We start from the raw sequence: 19,551 nt of genomic DNA, 5'->3' as shown, positions 1-19,551 counted from the left end.
TAGTCTTTGAGAGTCGCCCTGCCCCACTGGCCCCAGGACACACACCTGCAACACCTTGCCCTGGGGCCCCTCGTCAAAGAGCAGAGCCTGCTGGTACAGGGGGTCACAGGTCTTCTTGGTCACCTTCGTCTTCTTCTTGGCCAGGCAGGCCCCGTTCTCGAGCAGGTAAACCTTGATATAGGTGGCTAAGGGATGGAAGAAAGCATGATGGGGAGGGGTCCAGGGAAACGGCCATGGCCTGTCCCATCCCCTAACCTCCAGGTGATCGTGGAGGTGAGCAGGGTGAGTAGGATGAGCTGACCAGTGGGCAGCAGGTGGAAGAGACTGACTCAAACACCCACCCTTCCACCCTCCCCCCCTCTATCCCTGTTCACTGGCCTTGTAGGCAATCCGTGAATCCAGTGTTGAGAATACAGACATAGGCCAATGGGGAGCTGGGACTCACTAGATCCAGAGCTCAGCTATATATCCCTCCCTGGTAGGACCTCAGTTCCAAAATCCCTGTCCCAGCTGCTCTACCTCACCTGGGAGGGATTTGGAGCCTGGTTTGGGGGTCAGGCCCCGAGCCTCAATCACTTCCACCTCCAGCTGGCCGCTCCGGTCCATGATGGCAATGTGCACGTCCCCTGCAAGGGAGAAGAGGGGTGGTCCAGGCAGAGCCAGGCCATGGGGCAGGTCGGCCAGCTGCTGTGCAGAATGCCAGTCTGCAGAGGATGCTACCACACTGGAAAGGACATAAGATGGACAGAACTGCATGCTCCAGAGCTACTCTTGGGAGACCACTTTAAAGTGGCTGAGAAAAGTTTTGATAGGGCCCTTGGGGTGCAGTGGCAGCATGACCCTCAAGGGCATGCTTGGCTAACAAGAAATGGTTGCCAAACTCCCATGTAAGTCTGGTTATGGGGGTGGGAGGAGGGCTTCTGTTTCACTGAGCAAGTTTGGGGACAGAGTTCCCTGTCAGGAAGACAGGAGGTTGTGGGCTCAGTGGCTCTTCTCCACTTTCTGTACAGCGGCCCTCAGCCACTCCCCCACATAAATATCAAACCGAGATGTAAAGGTTATCAGTTTGCAGAGATGCAGAGATACAAGTGTGCCCAGGATACAGACACGTCCGGGGGGGGTGAGGGCCTGCTGGTACCCTTGATAAAGGATGGAGGGAAGGCTAGCAGAGGTCCCAGGAGCAGAGTACTGAGAACTCCTCACGGTGCCCCAACAAAATGGATTATCCACCTGGGGCGAGTTCTCTGCTTGGAGTCATGTCATCCGATTTCTAGAACTCTTAGCTTTCTTTGACACAGGTTAGCAGACTTTGAAATTTTGCACTAGTTACTTGAGACGTCCTTCAAAGGGGTGCAGCATCACAAGCCTGATTGCGGAAAAAGTTAAATGGGCTGGACTTTAAGTTCAGTCACCCATTTTAGATTCTCTGAGCCGTCATCCAATTGTTGGTATGTGCACACTTTGGAAGCTGGGGATTTGTTACTTTCAGGAGACATCCTGGAATTCATCCCTCACCTTCTAGCTATTCCTAGGGAAGGGGGAAAGGGGGAAGGTCGGGGAGGTCTCAGGAATTAATCTCTGTGTTTCACTGCTAACAGTCTGAAAAAGATGAGCCAATGCAAACCTGTCCTTCCCAACTTGGGACACCAGGGGGCACCACATACAAATGCTCTAGGCTGTGCTGCATTAGCCTTGTGGAAGTGGCTGGTTGCTCTCTCTCAGCTGTGGGCTGGGCCTAAGGCTAGGAAAGCAGACTCTCCAGGCCCTTAAAAGCCCGAAAGCAAGGGTTGGGAATTCGCCAAATCCAACCCAAGAGCCAGACAGGAGCTGACGCTTACCCTCTGAGGTTCCCTGTGCTCCCCTCTTCCAGCAGACAAAGGCTCCGGGGTGAGCCTATTAGAGGAAGACAGGGCAGTGCAGTGGGAAGAGCCCTGGCCTGGAACAGAGGCCAGCTCCACTGCGTGGCTCACCGCAGGGCTCTGTCTGCACTCGTCCTCCTCATTTGCTGTGAGGTCAAAGGTTAGACACTGTCTACAGGAGGGCTGAGTGCAGACGTCTGGGTCAGACACTGCTCAGGTCAGACTGATGGAGGGGGAGGCGGTGGTGGTGAGGAGGCATCTCTGGGGAAGCCAGCCTGGGAGGAGCTGCTTGAAGCCAACACTGCAGGGAACTAAGGGAGAGAGAGAGAGGGAGGGAAGGGGCCAGAACTGCAGCTAGGAGAACTGAGAATAGATTGTAGGGAGTACTTCCTAGCTGCAGGGAAGAGGGATGAGAAAAGTGCTAAAAGGCTTCCAGGTGCCAGAAACTGTCAGAAGTAACAAGTCAAATAAGACCCAGTTCCTAAGGAGTAAATGAAATAGTTTTGCAAAGCGTCACATAGGGCCTCGATAAATTGTCTTTAGATTGCAGAACTGAGGCAGGTATTACTAGTCCCAATTTACAGCTGAGGAAACTGAGGCTCAAAGAAGGGAAGTGACTTGCCCAAGGTCCCTCAGAGAGTCAGTGATGAAGCAAACCCCATTAACATCAATGCTGTGATAATTTTTGTTCACCATTTTATGCCCAACACTTAGCGCTGCCCGGCACACAGTAGGCAGTGGGAGAGCAGATGAGTGTGTGGTGATGTGAGGGAGAGAATATGCTGGAAAAGTAGCTGCAGGGTGGTGGCCGGCGTAGAAAGGCTGGAACCCCTTTCCTCTCTGATGAGGGAGGGACTGATGAGTGCTATGCTAACTCTGCCACACTGGCAAAAAAGCCCGCCCTGCCCTTAAGACAACTCACCCATTGGTGGCGTTGCCAGCGTCTGTCGCCCCACAATCTGGGCTGGTCCCAGCCCATCCAGGAAATCGCTGAACTGGCTTTCAGCCCCGAGCCGGGTGGTGGGGAAGATGAACCTGGAGAAGGAGGCAGAGGGGTGTGTGAGGGCATCTGGATGGCCCTGGGGCACTGGGCACTTCTATGCCTCAAGCTCTCCTCTGCAGAGTGTGAGGGTACTACTTTGGCTGGGGACAAACAGAACTGTTCATCTCTGCACATTAAAGAAAAGTACTTTGATGTCACTTGAGAAAAGAGACTAATAAACATAATTATGGTACTTAATCTTCAAGTACCAGAATTTCTAACGTAACCCTGAAAAGGCAGGGCTTGCTGGACATCTGTGTCCTCATCAGGGGCTGTTAATGCCAAGAATCAGAGATGCAGGCCAGAAATTTCAATTCCTGGAGAAAGTTGCAAGAACTGAGGTTTAGTTGATTGTAAGTTTGAAATCCAAATCAATAATGTAAGATGGTGCCCCAAACTGCAACTGAGACCAAAATAACATGATTAAAGGGTTGAGATGAATGACAATTGATGGTGGGTGGTCCATAGCTGTGAGGGGACTGGAAATAGTAACAGGATAAACTGACAGTGATTGAAAGTTGGCCAGATGCCAGCAGCGTACTACGTGCTCCTGGTGTGTATCATTTAAGCCTTACAATCACTGTATGTGGCAGGAGCTATTAGCCAATTTTGCAGATGAGAAAACAGAGGCTCCAAGAGGTAGGAGACTTGCCTTGCCTGCAGAACAGAGATGATGCCCGACTATACAGGATGATGGAGAGGATTTGGGCAGATGGTGAATGAACAGTTCCAGACAAACAGAAAACAATCAGTGGCAGTTACAGCTGCTCTTGTTGTGAGCATCAAGGAAAATGTGCTACTTTTTCATGTCCTCAAGCCTAGACGTTCTGGGTGTGGCTAGCAGAGAAAGGACAGGTGAGGGAGGGCTGGCCCAGAACTGCTGAGGGGCTACGATGGACCAAAGAATGTTTTAAGACCTCCCAGAACAGCTCAGGCTCCTGCCTAGAGAGAGAAAAGTTGTCCCAGAACAAATCCATTGTTGGATCGTTGGCCTGAGTCTCCCTTGGCCAGTGACAGGCAGGAAGGGGAGACAGACTGCATATGCTTATCGGAGAGGGCCTGTGTCTCCCCAGCTAATCTCAGCCTCCACTCCCCAGGAGAGGGCTTCAAGGCCCACCCATTTTTATTGGCCACAGTCAGCAATAGCCTAATATTGCATTTTTAGGACAGAGGGATCTGAAAAGGTTAAATGAATAGCCAAGACATGGAAGGAACCTAGGTGTTGGTCAACAGGTGAATGGATAAAGATGTGGTATATATACAATGGAATATTACTCAGCCATAAAAAGGTGAAATGATGCCATTTGCAGCAACATAGATGGACCTGAAGATTATCATACTAAGGGACGTCAGACAGAGAAAGACCAATATTATATGATGTTACTTACATGTGGAATCAAAAAATAATACAAATGAACTTATTTACAAAACAGGGCAGACTTACAGGCATAGAAAACAAACTTACGGTTACCCAAGGGGAACAGGAGAGGAATATATTGGGAGTCTGGGATTAACAGATGCACACTACCATGTTATAAAACAGATAAACAACAAGGATTTACTGTATAGCATAGGGAACTATATCCAATATCTTGTAATAACCTATAATGGAAAAGAATAGAAAAAAAAGAATATAGATCTATACATATGTATAACCAAATCACCTTGCTGTACACCTGAAACTAACAATATTGTAAATCAACCATAGTTCAATTAAAAAAAAAAAGGATAACAACAACAAAAAAGAAACAGACTCTTCAGGTCACAGAATTTCAAGAGTTTGGTATAGAGAGTGTAGAGATTGTGAACAAAGGTTATAGTGTCATATGGCCTTAATTCAAATCCTGACTCCACCAGCACTTAATAGCAGTGACCTTGGGAAGGTACTATACCCTCTTCCTGTGCCTCAGTTTCTCCACTTGTAAAAATGGAGAAAATGGTTGTACCAACATCCCTTAGGATTGTTGTATTAACTGAGACACCGTTTTTGGCCTGAGAGTGGCTGGTAGACCCCAGAGTAGGAGGCACTGATCTGAAGTGCCCAGTGATGCCCTGTATATGGTAAGATGCACTAAATGCTAGCAGCTAGAAGGAGGTATAGTAGCGAGACATGTGATCACAGAATCTTAAATAATAGAGCCACAAAACCCTGAAATCACTGGGCCTTGCTGAAGCCAATTCAGAAAATCTTAGTCATAAAATGATAGTGTCATAGATTTAGTAGAAATCCAAGGGAATACCTAACCCAGAGACTTTCAAATTTTGGACTGCAAGCCATATACACATGTAAGAAATACACTTAACATCATAGACCTAGTGCATCAATATATATGTAAAAGTTCACAGGGTAATTCTTCCTTTCTATTTCCTTTTCTAATGCTGGTTTTGACCCAATAAAGTGATTTGACTTCCTGCCTGCGAGCCACCACCCACAGTTTGAAAAACACTAATCTAGTCCAATCTCCTTCCCTAAGCTCCAAGCAAGGCCACCTGTGAGAACTTCATTCCTCTGAGCCATAACAATGGTTTCAGATTTTAAAGGATATTAGGATCCCATTTTTCTTTCTAAACCTCTCCTCTGAGCTGGGCAGTGTGGAGGTGCAAAAAATACAGAAGGATGAACTGCTCCTGGGCCACTGGGTATTCAAACAGGAAACAGCTGCCTGGAGCAATAGAAAGACTGGGGCCCAGGCAGCAGGTGTCCAGGGCAGGGGGACACAGGGAGGCAGGGATACAGAGGAACCTAGATTATCTGGGGACCCAACCAGGAGATTTTCCAGCCCTGTGCTTGTGACTAGAGAACTGAGGAGGAGGGTGGGGACACGGTGGCGGTGGGCTGAACGCACGTGCCATCGGAGCTATTGCTGTTGGTGCTCCCGTCCGTGGACTCCCGGCTGCCCTGGCGAGGGACCCGACTCCGCATCTCCACGGCAACACCCGTCTCTGTGCTCCGCCGGATGTTGCTGCGCAGCTTCTTGGTGGCCCCTTCTGTGACCCGCCGCCCGCAACAAAGCACAGAGAGGGAAAATGGTCAGATTATCAATGAGGCTTATTTGAGAGCACTGCCAAAGTCATCCTTTCGGGAGGGGCAGGACGGGCTGGGCTCTGACTGGAGGCAGGGGCATTGCTGAGATAACCTCTACAGCTTGTCTGCACCCTGAACCCCTGGCCCTGCTTGGGGCAGTGACACAGACAAAGCAGACCAGGATGGCTGGAGGCAGAGTCGAGATGGTGGGGCTATGGGTGGAGAGTCAGCAAGCAGAGCTCAGCCCTGCAGCCCTCAGCCTCATCCCTGACAGGTTCCCCTGCCATATCCCTTCCCACTCAGTTGCAGTCCTTGCCCCAAAGGGCTAAGTTTCTTGAAAGTTTGCCTTCTCTGGAATTCCCACATTTGGTTTCCTTCTTCTAGGTACACCATGAACCCTATCATTCCCAGATATCACAACCTACCTTTGTGATACCTTTACAGCCCTATTAAAAACCCCTTGTGAGCCCTGGCCACTCTCAAACTAACACTCATTCTCAAAGTGGGTTGAATGTGGAGGGGGTTGTGTGTGGAGAGGTGGAGAGGCCATTAGAAAAACAAGACCGAGAAGGATGGCTAGGGTGACCTGAACTGACTTTGGCTTTGAGGGAGAGGTCTGCAGAACCTCAGAAGCCGTGTGGTGAGAGCTCACCCCCAGGGTCTCTGTACCTCCTGTTTGGGGAGCCCTCCACCTCCCAGCCTCCCTCTTCAGCCATGCAGGGAACATGGGGCCCTTTGCCTCTCCTAGTAGGGCACCATCCTGCCTGGGTTTCCATGGCAACCTCCTAGGCATTGCAGTGTGGTCCTTTTAGACACCCTGTCCTAATGGGGGTTGGGCAGGGGAAGCAGAAGACGGGCCGTGGGTTTGCAGGGACTTCCCCTCTTGAAGCTTGGCTGCCTGAGGAGCTTGATGGAGAAGGAAGTGGTGCTCAGATAAGGGCTGTACCAAAGAAGCCTTTTGCTGTCACTGGTAAGAATCCCAGGCAAATTAAGAGCAGGGGCAGAGGCCAGGGTGGGGTAGGCAGCACAGCCCCTGAAAGCAGTGGGCGGAGGGACCAAGTGGGATAGTCAAGAACCCAGTCAGGGAGAAGGGGGACTTTATTCCTCCTGCTTTGCCCTATTTATCTTTCAGGAAGTCCCACCAGGAAAGGAAAGGCTGAGAGGGCCAGCATCACTAGTGAATGGGAGGAGGGGACTGGGAGTTGGGGTGGTGGGGTGGTAGTGAGGAGGAATGTGTCTCTGAAACCACCCCAGCTTCTGGGATATTCGAAGAGCTACTATCAAGGAATCAATGAGCCCATCAATGTGTCTGTCTGTCTGTCTCTCACTCACACACATACACAGCCACATTAGCTCATATATATTTCCTTCACACAGGCATAAGCAGACATATATGAGTGCCAACAATCACATATATAAATATAGTGATCTCACATACAAGGTCATGTGTATGTTCACACAACAGTCACACAGTCATTAAAGGTCCTACCAAGTCTTAGTCATACGAACCCACGACATAGTCTGCCACATATATGTGACTTTCACACCATAACACTTGGGGTTGAACCCTTCCACTCAATCATATAGATGCAAATCCATAAATGGTGTGACCCACCACACATAGAGGGCTGGGCAATAATCGTGGGTGTGGGGGGACTTGCCCTGTCCCTTGCTCCTAACTGTCACATCCCCTCTAACCCAGTTAGAAGACAGATGGGTGTGTTGGGGCTACACTTTTCTCTCCCTCTCCTCGAATCCCTCCAGCATTGACTCTGAGCTGAAGTCAGAGCCTCACCACATCATGACCCCAAACCCCCCTTTTCTAGAGCTTGGGAAAGCTTTGACCCATTTGGGAGAAAATTCACCTTCTTTGACCTGCCCAACCCACTGTAAGCCCCTGGGTAGGGGATGTAAAGAATCCTGAAATGCACCCCCCGCCCCACCATTTCACAGGTGCAGAGCCTGGTGTCCAGGTGCTCCTGGAGCCGGGGCTAGACCCTAGGCCCTCTGACTCCCAATCCACTCATATGCTACTTTTCACTCCCCTCCGCCAACTCCTCATTGCTTTGAGAAGTGACTCAGCAGAGATTAAGCTCCATGTCTCTGGGTGGGAAGAAAGGTCTTGCAATGTCAGAGAAAAGTCCTCTGGTGTCCAGTCTCTGAACCCTGTTGATCTGAGGAATAACTTTATGTAGCCTCTGCCCCTAGAAAACTGGGCCAAGTTGCTCGCAATAATTCTATGGTCCTTGGAGACCAAAAGACATCCCATCTGTTCCACCACATAGAAGGGAGAAACATTCACAGCCTCCAGCAGTACTCCCCATGAGATCGCCTAGCAGGATCCTGAGCCCTCACCCCACCCTGGTCCAGAGCCCAGAGCCTAGGAGGGGAGAGTTGCTGTCCTTGGTACTGAAAAGAGTTGCTCCATTTGGGCAGGGGCCGGGACAGCCCAGGACAGCCCTGTATGGACCCAGCCTAAGGCCATGCCAGAACCCACCTGTGTCCTGGGAGCCCAGAGTTCTGACCCCAACTTCCTCACTGCTTCCACAACTTAAAGAATGTTAGATCTAGGAGGAAGTTGTGAGATAACCTTGTAGTTTCCATTTTACAGAAGAGGAAACTGAGGCCCAGTGGGAAAGTGACTTTCCCAAGGTGCCATGAGGAGCTAGAGCCAAGACTAGTCCTCTAAAGCTTCAGGGTGAGTTTTTGGAAGACCACCTCAGGGCGACGTGAGGAATAAGTGGAAAGGGCAGGGAGGAGGCAGGGGAACTAGAGAGGAGGCTGTGCAATAGACCAGGCTTTGAAACAAAGAGGAGGGGATGGGTAGGGCCCAAGCCAATGTAGGGCATGGAGGCCCCTGGGAAGGGCAGATTCAAAGCCCAGAAGACTGGGTCCAGGAGAGGAGTTCCTCCCCCACTTCTTACAGCCCTGCCCTGCAGGGGCCTGAGCTATGCCACCAAGGGCAGCAGGGTCACCCTGCTAGGATCTTTTCCCAGAAGAGTTTCTAAGGCCAATGCCCACAGTGAGTCAGCCCCATACATTCCCTTGGCGCCAGACTCTCCCACGCAGGAAGGAGCTCTAAGCAGGGACATGGGCAGCCTCAAGGCCTGGGAGAGAAAAATGGGGATAAGGAATTATAGATGGGAGAGGAGTATGCTACAAGAAAGGGGCAGAGCTGTGGAGGCCAAAAAAGTCACTTCTTTTCTGGCCCTACTGTGTGACCACTGGTAATAATAACACTGACAGTTTACCAAGTGTCTACTATGTGCACGAGGCTGGGTGTCTTTGCCTATCCTATCTCATTCACTCTGCTTGCCAACTTGGCAAGGCATGTTTCATTGTCCTTATTCTACAAACAAGGACACAGGCTCAGAGAGGTGAAGTTACTTGCCTGAGTCACCCAGCTAGTAAATGACAGGGTGTATCTCCGAAGGCCAATTTGAAGCCCTTCTCCAAAAAACTGCCCTCTCCTCTCCAGGCTCTGATGCCTCATTGATAAAATGAGTACAGCAGACCAGATGATCTCCAGGGCCCCTTTTTGCTCTGACATTTGGCAACTGGATGATTCATAACGACCTTTGGTTAAAAGGGCAGGGGGCATTCCCCTGGCTCAGGACCCAGGCCATCAGCTGTGCCCTTGCACACCACACAGACAAGTGATCCAGAAGCCCCATCATCATTCATCTCCCCTCAAGGCTGGAGGTCATCCCGGTGTCTGCTCCAATCCCTGCCTGCTGACTGTAGAGTTTAGATAGGTGGACAGTCCCAGGCAGACCACTGAAATGTCTCCCAGTGACTCAGGCACCTGCCCTGGCCTTGGAAGATTGTCTCTCCAAATCATTTGGCTCTGAAGAACACTTTGGATCTAAAGCTGAATCAGCCAATTCAGCCAGAGATCAGCAGGGCTTGGTTTCCTGGAGCCAGACTCCTGGGGCCTAACACCTCCTCCATCCTCCTAATCTTAGTCCCACCAACTTGGTTCTGTCCCAGCCCAACTCCTGGATTCCCAGATCCCATCGCCCTGACGCCCTAGTGTCTAGCATATTCACAGAAGCCATGCTCACCCTGGGGCACTAATAATCTCAAGCCCCCTCCCCATCTAGCATTTCTCTGAGCCAGAAACCACATCACAGCTTGACTGCTGGAAAAGACCATCCCACATGCTCCTGTGGAGGGCTTTGTAAAAATCTATTTTAAGGCCTGGAAATGTCCCCCACCCCCACCCCAACTGGGAGTCTTGATGAGCTTTCTCCCCGGATCCTCCGGCGCCCCCACCCCCTCACCACCCCCATCCAGCTGCCTATTTGAAGGTTTCTTAGGGAAGTTGTTACTCTGAGCGAAATAAGCAGGAAGAGATTTTAAAACAAAACCAGCTGGTGTCTGGGCTGATGCCACGAAGTGAGCAGGTCTTGGTGGGGAAGGCTGGCTTCTCTGTGATGTGAGCTCCAGGTGAGACTGTGTGTGACCAGATGGGTCACCCACCAGTCTGTGATTCTATAACCAGCTGTCTGAGAAAGTATAATGTATTTACCAGGCTGTAGCTGTTAGGGTAGTGTGTGAATGTGGCTTGTGAGGTATGTGCATGCGTATGTGTGACATGTTTCTGTCACCACAGGCCATAGAGTGTGCATGTAACTGTGCTTCTGTGACCTGAGTCTGAGTATCTGTATTCAGAGGACTATGTATGGTTTGCATTACTGGTTTTATATGTGACCGTGTGCAGCGTGAACTAATGTCCTGTGCTCTCCTGGCAGCAGGGGTAGCTTTCCAGAGCAACCGAGCATGCTATTTACATGACCGTGCAAGACATGTGTCTTTATGTGTATATGTCTCTCTTGTGGCTTTGTAACACGTGTGTGGCTATTTGTCCTTAGGAAACTTGGAGATTACAGGTGAGACTGAATCTTGTGGGTATGTGCGTCTATGCAGTTGTGGTGTCACCTAAGGACAGTGCCAGGAACACGATGGTGGTTTACTGAATAATTGCTAATTAGTGTGTAAGTCTGTGCATAAAGGCAGCAGAGTATAAAGATTGGGAGCATGAACTCAGAAGCCTAACTGCTGGAGTTTGAACTCAGATCCCACCACTTTCAGGTGTGTAGTTTGGGGCATCTTGCTTCTCTTCTCTGTGCTTCAGTACCTGCCTCGAAGAGTTACATGAGGATTCAGTGAGTTAGGACACAGACTGGACCCAGAATGGCACCTGGTATGCGGTAAGTGCAACATAAGTGTTGTGGGCGTGGGGGAGCATACCCACAAGGACAGTCCCTGGTGCCCTGTCACTGCGAGGTGCCCCACCCCAGTCTGGGTGCCCCATGCTCCTCACCAGCTTGTGGGAGCTGAAGTGTGCTCTTGCTCCACTGGGTTAGGCCCACGATGGCCACCATCTTGGCCCCAAGGCTGCTGCGCCGCTTCTTGGCAGTGGTGGTCCCGGTCCCGTCCCCAGCCTGCTGGGATCCGCAGATTTCGCCGCTGATGCTGGAGCTCCGCACCACGTTCCTGGAGGCCGCAGCCGAGTCTGGACCTGGCTCCCCGTTAAACATGGTCCACGGGGCGGCAGGGCTTCAGGCAACCCTGTGGGGGAGGGGGAGAGACAAAGGGGTCCTACATCAGACCCCAGGCCACTCTACCGCGGCCCCACCGCTTCCTAGCTGTGTGACTTTGGGGAAGGCGCTCAGCCTCTCTGAGGTGGTGAGGATTAAATGAACAAATCAATGTTGAGGGTGTGCAGAGAGTCTGGCTCAATGAACAGGACTGACTATTCTCATTAGCACATGGCTGCCGGACAAGTGACCTGGTTTAGCAGTGAAGATGGAGGCTGGGCAGCCATGTGACCCACTCTTGAATTCCAAAGGCCTCTCCACACTCACCGTGTGACTTCAAGACTGAACATCTTGGGGTTTCAGTGACCACCTCAGCAAAACGAGAAATAAAAGCACTTACCTCATGGGATTGTTGTAAAGAGTAAGTTAGATAGTGCAGGTGGGAGTGCCTGGAACAGTGTAGGCACAGAGTAAGTATTCAGTAAGTGTGACTGCTGTTTGCATAGCCAATAATGAGAACAGGGAGAACAAAACTAGCTCCAGCCTGAACAGACTGTGGAAGGGGTCTTCCTGCTTGAAGGGGGTGGGACAGAAAAGCGTACAGAAGCAAGAAAAATCACCCTTAATTGCACTGCCAAGAGGCAGCCACTCTAGGCATTTTAACCTATTTCCTCCCAGTCTCTTTTCTACACATTAAAAAAATAACTGAACTTGTACTGCAAATACAATTTTATATCCTGGTATTTTTGCTTTAATGCTATATCACAAGAATTTCCCAACATCATTAACCCTTTGCAGAAATGTTTAAAGGTACCATAATGTTCCATTGTATGGAGGCAGTATAATTGACTTAAATATTTCAATAGTTACCCCTTAGGTAAATCCAACTTTCTCCTCTCTCTCCTGTCTTTTAAACAATGCTGCAATAAATATCTTTCTACACTGATTTTTATCTGCTTATTTCCTTAGGATTGACTCCTAGAAATGGAGAGGCTGGGCTAGTGAGTGTGAATACTGCTGCTAGCCTTCTCCCCGGAGCCTGCTTCCTGACAGAGTGCTGGTTTTGTCCAGGTACCACCTCATCCTTTGTTCTAGAGGCAGGTCCTGATTTGTTTAAACCAGTGAATGGCATTCACCTTGGTAACTCTTACTGGTCCAAGGTTAGGCATATGACTAAGTTGGCCCAATGTGACTTAAGGGGAAGATGTGGACTCCATGCTTACAAGAGCGGTGGGTGTCTCTCCCTCTATCTCTGTCTTCCCTTCCTCACCCCTCTCCCAACAAAGGGCCTAGCCTAGGATGAAACCAGTGCTGCTGAGGGCAGAACGGCACAGAAACAGAAGGGAACTCAGGCCACCCTGCAGCCAGCCTTCTCTGGCCTTCCAGTTACATGAGGCAATGTGTTTTCCATTGCTTAAGAAGTTTGAATCAGGGTTCTCTGTTACATCCAAAAGCATCCTGCCTAATACCGAGGGCATAAACATTTTTCTGATTCTTGGAACATATTGCTAAGTTCCTTTCCAAAGTATACAAATTTACTCTCTAATCCTTCATTCAACAAATATTTAAAGGGAATACAGCTGATACTGTATAATAACTATAAATGGAGTATAACCTTTAAAAATTGTGAATTACCACACTGTAGATCTGTAACTTATATAATACTGTACATCAACTATATTTCAATAAAAAAGATTGAAAAACAAAAACAAAAGTCAGCTATCCCTAAATTGATCTATAGATTCAGTGCAATCCCAATCAATATTCTAAAAGACTTTCTTATAGAAACTGGCAAGATTCTGTCCTAAAATAATCAAAGCAATTAAAAAACTTTATCCATTCATTTTTCAAAACTGAAGTATAAATGACCTACAACACTATGTTAGATCCAGGTATACAACACAGTGATTTGATAGTTCTTTACATTACAAAATGATCACCACAAGTGATCCCAAGTTTTAACTATTACTTATATTCATGCTAAGGGTCATCATTTTATTTAATAATAAACATTGGAAAAATATTTTTTCCTTTGAGTATAAAATTAAGAAAAAATTAAAAAAAAATGTAAGCCCCTAAAATTCCAAGGCCTATGCTGAGTGCCAACGATATAGTAGTGAGCCAGGCTGACTTCATCCTGCCCTCCCAGAGCCTGCAGTCCACCAGGAGGAGAAACAGTGAAAAACTAATTATGCAATTAAATATTTAATGGCAGTTCCGACCAGTGCTAGAGAAGAGGACAGAGGGTGCTCGTGTGACAGGCTGGGATCTGGGACCCTTTGCTGCAGTGCTTGCCCTGGACAAATGTCTCCTGGAACAACAGAAAAAAAAGAAACTCTAAGGGACTAAAAATAACTACATGCATGCACAGTTGGGGCAAATTATGAACAAGATACAGAAAGACCAAAAATCCAACTGCCACTTTTGAGGTGTCGGGGAGTAAAAGCAGGGCACTGTGCATGATCTCTGTATACAGCACCACCAAGGGGTGGGCAGACCACCTAAGCCATCCCTCTGACTCAACTCGTGGATCTGTCCCTACCTTCACCCCACTTAAGGGGCCAGCTTGCCCCCAAGCAGGCAGTGAACAAGGGAACCTGTTACTTGTCTCCCTCCCTCAGGCTGCAGCAGGAGTCCCAATAAGCCTTGCCTGAATTCCTCATCTGGCTTCTTATCAATTTATTTTGATTAAAGAGTCCAAGAAGCCAGGTTGGCAGCACCGGGTGCCACTCTAGGGGAACGGGACAGCAGGTGCCTATGGCTCTGTGTTTTGCAGAGGTGGGATCTCCTGCTGTTGGCCTCTACAACTTGGCTGGAAGCCCGAAGCCCAGGCAGAGTACCAGAAAGATCCGCTGTGGGCAGGCTTTGTGCCTGGCCCTTCCCAGCTCTGTCCTGGCCCCCAGTGTTTTCCCCAAGGCAACTCCTCATCCCAGGGCTCAGGACCCTGTCACCCTGAGGGAATCTGACTTTTCAGAAGGACACAGAAAGGGGAGGGGAAATAGGGGTGGGAAGGGAAGGCACCACTCCAGCTGATCAGGAAGACAGTCCCCAGATAGCTGAGAATGGCTGCCTGGGCTCCCGGTCAGCATGGCTCCCGCCGGCCTGGCAAATGTGGGCTGACAGCAGAGATGAGTCAAAGCCGCGTCTTGCCTTCTTTGCGGCTGTCTGGGCTGTTCTCACTGGCCCTGTGACGTGTGCAGAGTCTCAGATCATATTTCTCCATCCATCCCCCATCAACCTCGCAGCCAATGGAAAGTCCCTCCGGACCTGGGCCTATGATGACCTCTTTAGTTTCCAATTCTAGCACCAGTTGGTGTGTTCTGTGGGTATCTGCATGGTCTTCCGGTGAACGGTGGGAGAGGGCTTATCTGATACCTTGAACTGGCTATGGAGTAAGACTAACTTTCTCCTTAAAGTATTTCTGTTAGGTGTGTTGTTATCTCTGTGTCACAGATGAGAAAACCGAGTCTCGGAGAAGTCAAGGTCTCACCCATCCTACTCAGCTAAGAAGTGGCCAGGCCTGGACTCCTGTTTCCACAAAGAGACAGACACACTCAGCAGCCCCCACCCCTTCAACCCAGAGCTCACCCAAAGAGGGGGGCCCATCCCTCCCGCTCAGGCTTTGCCCTGGGTCTCTGAGCTCTTTGAGAAAACTGCAAGCAAAGTAGCCACGGTGAGTAAACCGCCTCTGGCCCAGGTTCCCACGGCCGGCGTGAGCACTGAGGGGCGGCAGAGACGCCACTCAGACCACAGCTGGAGAAGCAAGTGCTTCTCTGGTGCCGCTGACAGGAAGCTCAAGAACACTGCTCCCAGGGGGAGAGAAGGGAAGAGGGCAAGGGACAAGATTCCTGACCCTGCCAACCCCAGGGCTCATGTTTCCTCATGAATAATGGATGGAACTGACAAGCAGATGGTTTGACATCCAGGACTCTGTGCCTTTCAGGGCCACGTTCTCATCTTTAACCACCTGGGGATCACCCAGGGGGCCTGGGAGGGGGTCCAGCCAGGCAGGCCACCCCCACGGGGACAGGAGGAGTCAGACCCAAAGAACTGGACCCAGGGTCTTAGGGCCTGGTCCCAAGCCCTGGGTAGGGCAGCCTGGGAGAGTTCAGAATCAGGAGGTGGGGTTAGATTGTACACAGATTTTTCTGTGTGACTGTCTTTGAGCCTTGGTTCCTCATCTGTGTGTCAAGTGAAGGGGTCAGATGAGGGGACCTCTAAAGTCCTTCTGACTGGGAGAGCAGGGCACAAACACAGACTGCAGCAGCAGGCTCAGAACTAGGGCTCCAGTTGGCAGCCAGTCTAGCTCAAGAGGGGCAAGATGGAGAGCCAGCTAAAGCCGACCACCTGGCCCCTATAAGAAGGGATGTTCTACTCACAACAAGCCCCTACCTCGAGCCATCAGACCACAGGGGTGGGAAAGGGGCTGCAGGCAGAGATGGGAGCCGAATGGTGAGAGGCTGGCAGGACACAGAACACAGCACTTCATATACTGGTGGTTCTACAGGACTGCTAAATGAATTTCTACGAAAGTCACCTCAACAATTCCCTGCCTCTGAGCAGACTGTCCCTTTCCCAGCCCAGGTCATGGCTCCCGGCAGAAGAAAACCCTCCATGATTTGGCTGGGTCACAGGAACCTCATCCTGCAGCTCTCCCTGCTGACTCCTATCTATTGCTACAGTAGCATCTATGGCTGCAGCTTGGACAAGCCCTCCAAAGAGGAAGGCTGCTGGTCCCCACTCCTGCCAAGCTCCATGCCACAGGTACCTTCTGAGCTCCCCGAGGAAAGAGCCTAGTGTTTTCTTTCTGGCCCTCAGTGTTTGGCCTCTACTCTGGGATCTCAGTACCCTAAGGGCTCCCCAAACCCTCTCCTGGATCCTGACAACAGCAGGACTCTGGGCTCTGCCTGGCCACCCTGGGCCCTGTGGTCCCTTTGACCATGTATCTAACCAAGTAATGAATCTTTTATTGAGAGTCAGTGAGACTAATCAAAAGCCCAAGATGAATCTAGCTACTCATCCCTTCAACAGAAATGACCAAGGAATGTCATAGGGTGATGGACTGTTAGGCTGGAAGGGACGGCAAATTATTAAGGTTCTTACCATCCCTTCCTATCCTCCATCCACAGCAGACATCACTAATCCATCTCATTCTCTCATTGGGGCCAGATTTTTTAACCTTAGAATCCCTCTTAACACAGAGCTGCATCAGCAACTGATTAGAACCAGCTCATGAGGTAAAACTGATTTGCTTCCCTATTCCAACCTGAGCCTTTTATTTTGCAGAGGAGGAAATCAAGGCTCAGAATGGGAAAGAGACACACCCAGGGCCACACAGAAAGTTGCTGACAAAACCAGAGCTCCAACCCAAGACTCCTAACTCCCAGGTCCCACATCACCTGTCAGGTGCTTCCTCCCCAGCTCTCATCTGGAAGAAAACCCAAACTCACCAAACTGATGAATCTGAGCGTGGTGTTCCCATCACAGGGGGCTGTACCCCTCCCAACAGCACGCCCTTAGGGCATTTACACAAGCCTTCTGTTAACTTCTGCTGAGACACCAGTTTTCAAGAAGGAAGGAGGTGAAGACAATCAGGGTAGATCCCAGGAAGAAGTGATGTGATAAGAGTCTGGAAGGAAAGAGGGGAGCTTAGGGGAAGGGCTAGAGAAGACATTTGTCCTCCAGGGCTTCCAGTAGCTCATGGAGTAAAAAGATAGACTTTGGAGATAGTTGTGTGACCTTGGGCAAATCATTTAAACTCTCTGATGCTGTTTCCTCCTTTGTAAAACTGTCCGAACTCCTGGGTCCCCTAATCTGCCTTTAAGCACTTTAATGTCAAATTGCTGGTGCTGAAGCCAAGGGACTCATCCAGGTCCAACTGCTAAGGAGCTTCAGACCCTATTTTTCCTTCCTCTGTCCTCTTCCTGACCAAGGGGGTTTATATCCCTCCCCAGACACTGTGACACGACCAGCAGTCAGGATTGTGTGTGTGTGGAGGGGCTGTCAGGGGGTGGGTCCACCTTTCCAACTTCTGGGTCCACCCCCAGCGTGTAAACCTGAGAAGGTCATTCAGCATCTCTGAACCTCCATCTCTTCTTCTATAAAAGGAGTCTACATACCACCTGGACCCAACCCGGCTCTCCAGCCTGGACTGGGGATCAGAGGAGATAACAAGCAGCAGGAAAACACAGTGATTAAAAGCACAGGCTTTGGAGGCAGACAGACTTAGTTCAAAACCTAGATCTGCCACTTACAAGCTGTATGACGCAGGGCAATTTCCTTAACAAACGCCCTGAGCCTACAGCTGCTCATCCCTAAAGTGGAGATAATAATACCTGCTTTAGGATTCTTAGATGAAATATTGCAAAAATAAGGATTGGTACATGCTAAATGCTCAGCTGGGCAATTATATTATTACTATTCATAATGTGCCTTTGTAAACGGGAAAGGACTTCACATGTGTTAGTGCTCATTAGTCTAGATTGCACGCCAGGTGCAACCACTTCACGGGAAGGCCAAGAGGATCACCTCCCACTCCAGCCCTGAGTGCTTCCCCCGAGAGCCCAGGATCAGTGTGGGATCTGGGTCCCTGCACTTCTCAGTTGAGGTGGGAACTGGCATGTGAGGCTGTGCTCTTCTTTGCCAGCATCTCAGCTCCTCACCCCTCAGTGGATGTTGGATCTGGCATTTGAGACCCCTGCCCAACCTTCATCCAGCACCAGAGCTGCCCACCACATCACCGGTGCCAATCTGTGCTCAGGTCAGAGGCCAGACTTAACCTCAGAATCCCTCTTAACACAGTGCTGCCTCAACAACTAATGAGAACTAGCTCATGAAGTAAGATGTATTTTTTACCTGCATCCACTGGGAAGGGGTTCCCTTGTTTCTAGCCTTTCCTCTCCCTGCTCAAGGAGAAGCAGGTGGGTGACAGGGCCAGTGTGTGGTGCAGCTCCCTCTGGGCCTAGGGAGCACACTCAGCCTGAGTTGGGAGCACTTTGCCAGCTCTCCTGGTTGTGTGACTTTTGTCTCCCCCAAACCAGGCTCGCACACTCACTCCACACAAGGAGAGACACGGGGTATCGAATTTCAAATGTGTGATCACACACCATGAAGATCCACACAAATGATACACAAAGACATGATCACATGTGTACACAGATATGCACAAATCCCCGAGACACTCACCCACACAAAAGCACACAGAAGCAGCCACACTGACAGTCACAGGCGTTCGCAGACTCACACCCACACACACTCACACACCCTGGCCTCTGTCCAGCTCAGAGAGACAGAAAGAGCCCCATCCCTTCAGTGGGCAGGAAGGCAGGAAATGTCTTACCCAGATCTGTGCGGTCCCTTGGCCAGGCACCCACACCAGCTCTGAGCAGGCACTTGCGTGAGCTTGCACACACACATTCATACACACTCTGGCCCCCAATCTCACCCTCCTGGCTTCCATCCCCACAATTTGGACAAAGGATCTCATCATGAGGTTTGTAGTGAGGACATGAGAAGGCTGGCAGGGAGCAGCTGCTGTTTCCATGGCTACTGAGCTGACCCACTTCTGCTCCACCCAGCCTGGCCCACCCAGCCCAGGCAAGGGGCACAGGCAGCTTTGGGTCGGGGGCAGGGGAGGGGCTCTCCCATCACATGGTAAAGGGGCAGCCCTTTGAGGGTGTGGTAAGGGATGGATTGAGCACCAAATAGGCTGCGTCCTGATACGAAGGCAATATCCAGACATCTCTTGAGGGGAGCAGGGTGCTGAGGACCCAGCCCCTGCAAGACTCAGCCCCGGTCTCCCCCAGCATTGGGGCCTCTGGCCTCAGGGGCCCACAGAGGTCATGCAGTTGCCCCGGACACATTCTCATAGTCCTCACAGCAGCACAGGGGGTCAGGTGGCCAGGCCCAAGTTGAGTCCCCCAGACTCCAAGGACTCAGGACACCCAAGGTGAAGCAGACCTAGAGTTGGGTGAGCCCTGTCTTCCTTTCAGAACAGGGTTCCTGAGGGCAAGTCTTGTCTTCCCTACTTGGACTAAGGGCTGCTGGGAGATGGTCAGGCCTTCCTTCCTTAGATGGGTTACC

The 19,551-nt window shown here is 50.4% G+C and overlaps 1 protein-coding gene and 1 long non-coding RNA gene across 3 annotated transcripts in view; one reads left to right on the top strand and one right to left on the bottom strand.

The window, feature by feature from the left end:
* RIMS3 (regulating synaptic membrane exocytosis 3) overlaps positions 1–19,551 on the bottom strand; it is a 33,999-nt gene that overhangs the window by 1,174 nt on the left and 13,274 nt on the right. The window contains exons 1-6 of one of the 2 annotated variants that reach the window (XM_006215852.4): positions 16,920–17,017; positions 11,253–11,500; positions 5,748–5,889; positions 2,782–2,894; positions 525–626; positions 46–185 (exon numbers count right to left, since the gene is read on the bottom strand). In XM_006215852.4, the coding sequence (XP_006215914.1) occupies positions 46–185; positions 525–626; positions 2,782–2,894; positions 5,748–5,889; positions 11,253–11,469 (714 nt within the window). In that variant the 5' untranslated portion in view covers positions 11,470–11,500; positions 16,920–17,017. Of the gene's footprint in view, positions 1–45; positions 186–524; positions 627–2,781; positions 2,895–5,747; positions 5,890–11,252; positions 11,501–16,919; positions 17,018–19,551 lie in introns of those variants that run through there. The other variant, XM_072974677.1, reaches the window with a different exon arrangement.
* Positions 5,841–17,159, top strand: LOC140700697 (uncharacterized). The gene is made up of 6 exons (XR_012079250.1): positions 5,841–5,931; positions 11,021–11,139; positions 12,439–12,540; positions 14,923–15,142; positions 16,049–16,233; positions 16,756–17,159. It is a non-coding gene; the product is annotated as an uncharacterized lncRNA (long non-coding RNA).

The sequence above is a fragment of the Vicugna pacos genome, chromosome 13 (assembly GCF_048564905.1).
Source record: "Vicugna pacos chromosome 13, VicPac4, whole genome shotgun sequence".
Classification (NCBI taxonomy): domain Eukaryota; kingdom Metazoa; phylum Chordata; class Mammalia; order Artiodactyla; family Camelidae; genus Vicugna; species Vicugna pacos.
The sequence above is the reverse complement of the archived record's forward strand: the minus strand, read 5'-3'. Positions and strand labels throughout refer to the sequence as shown.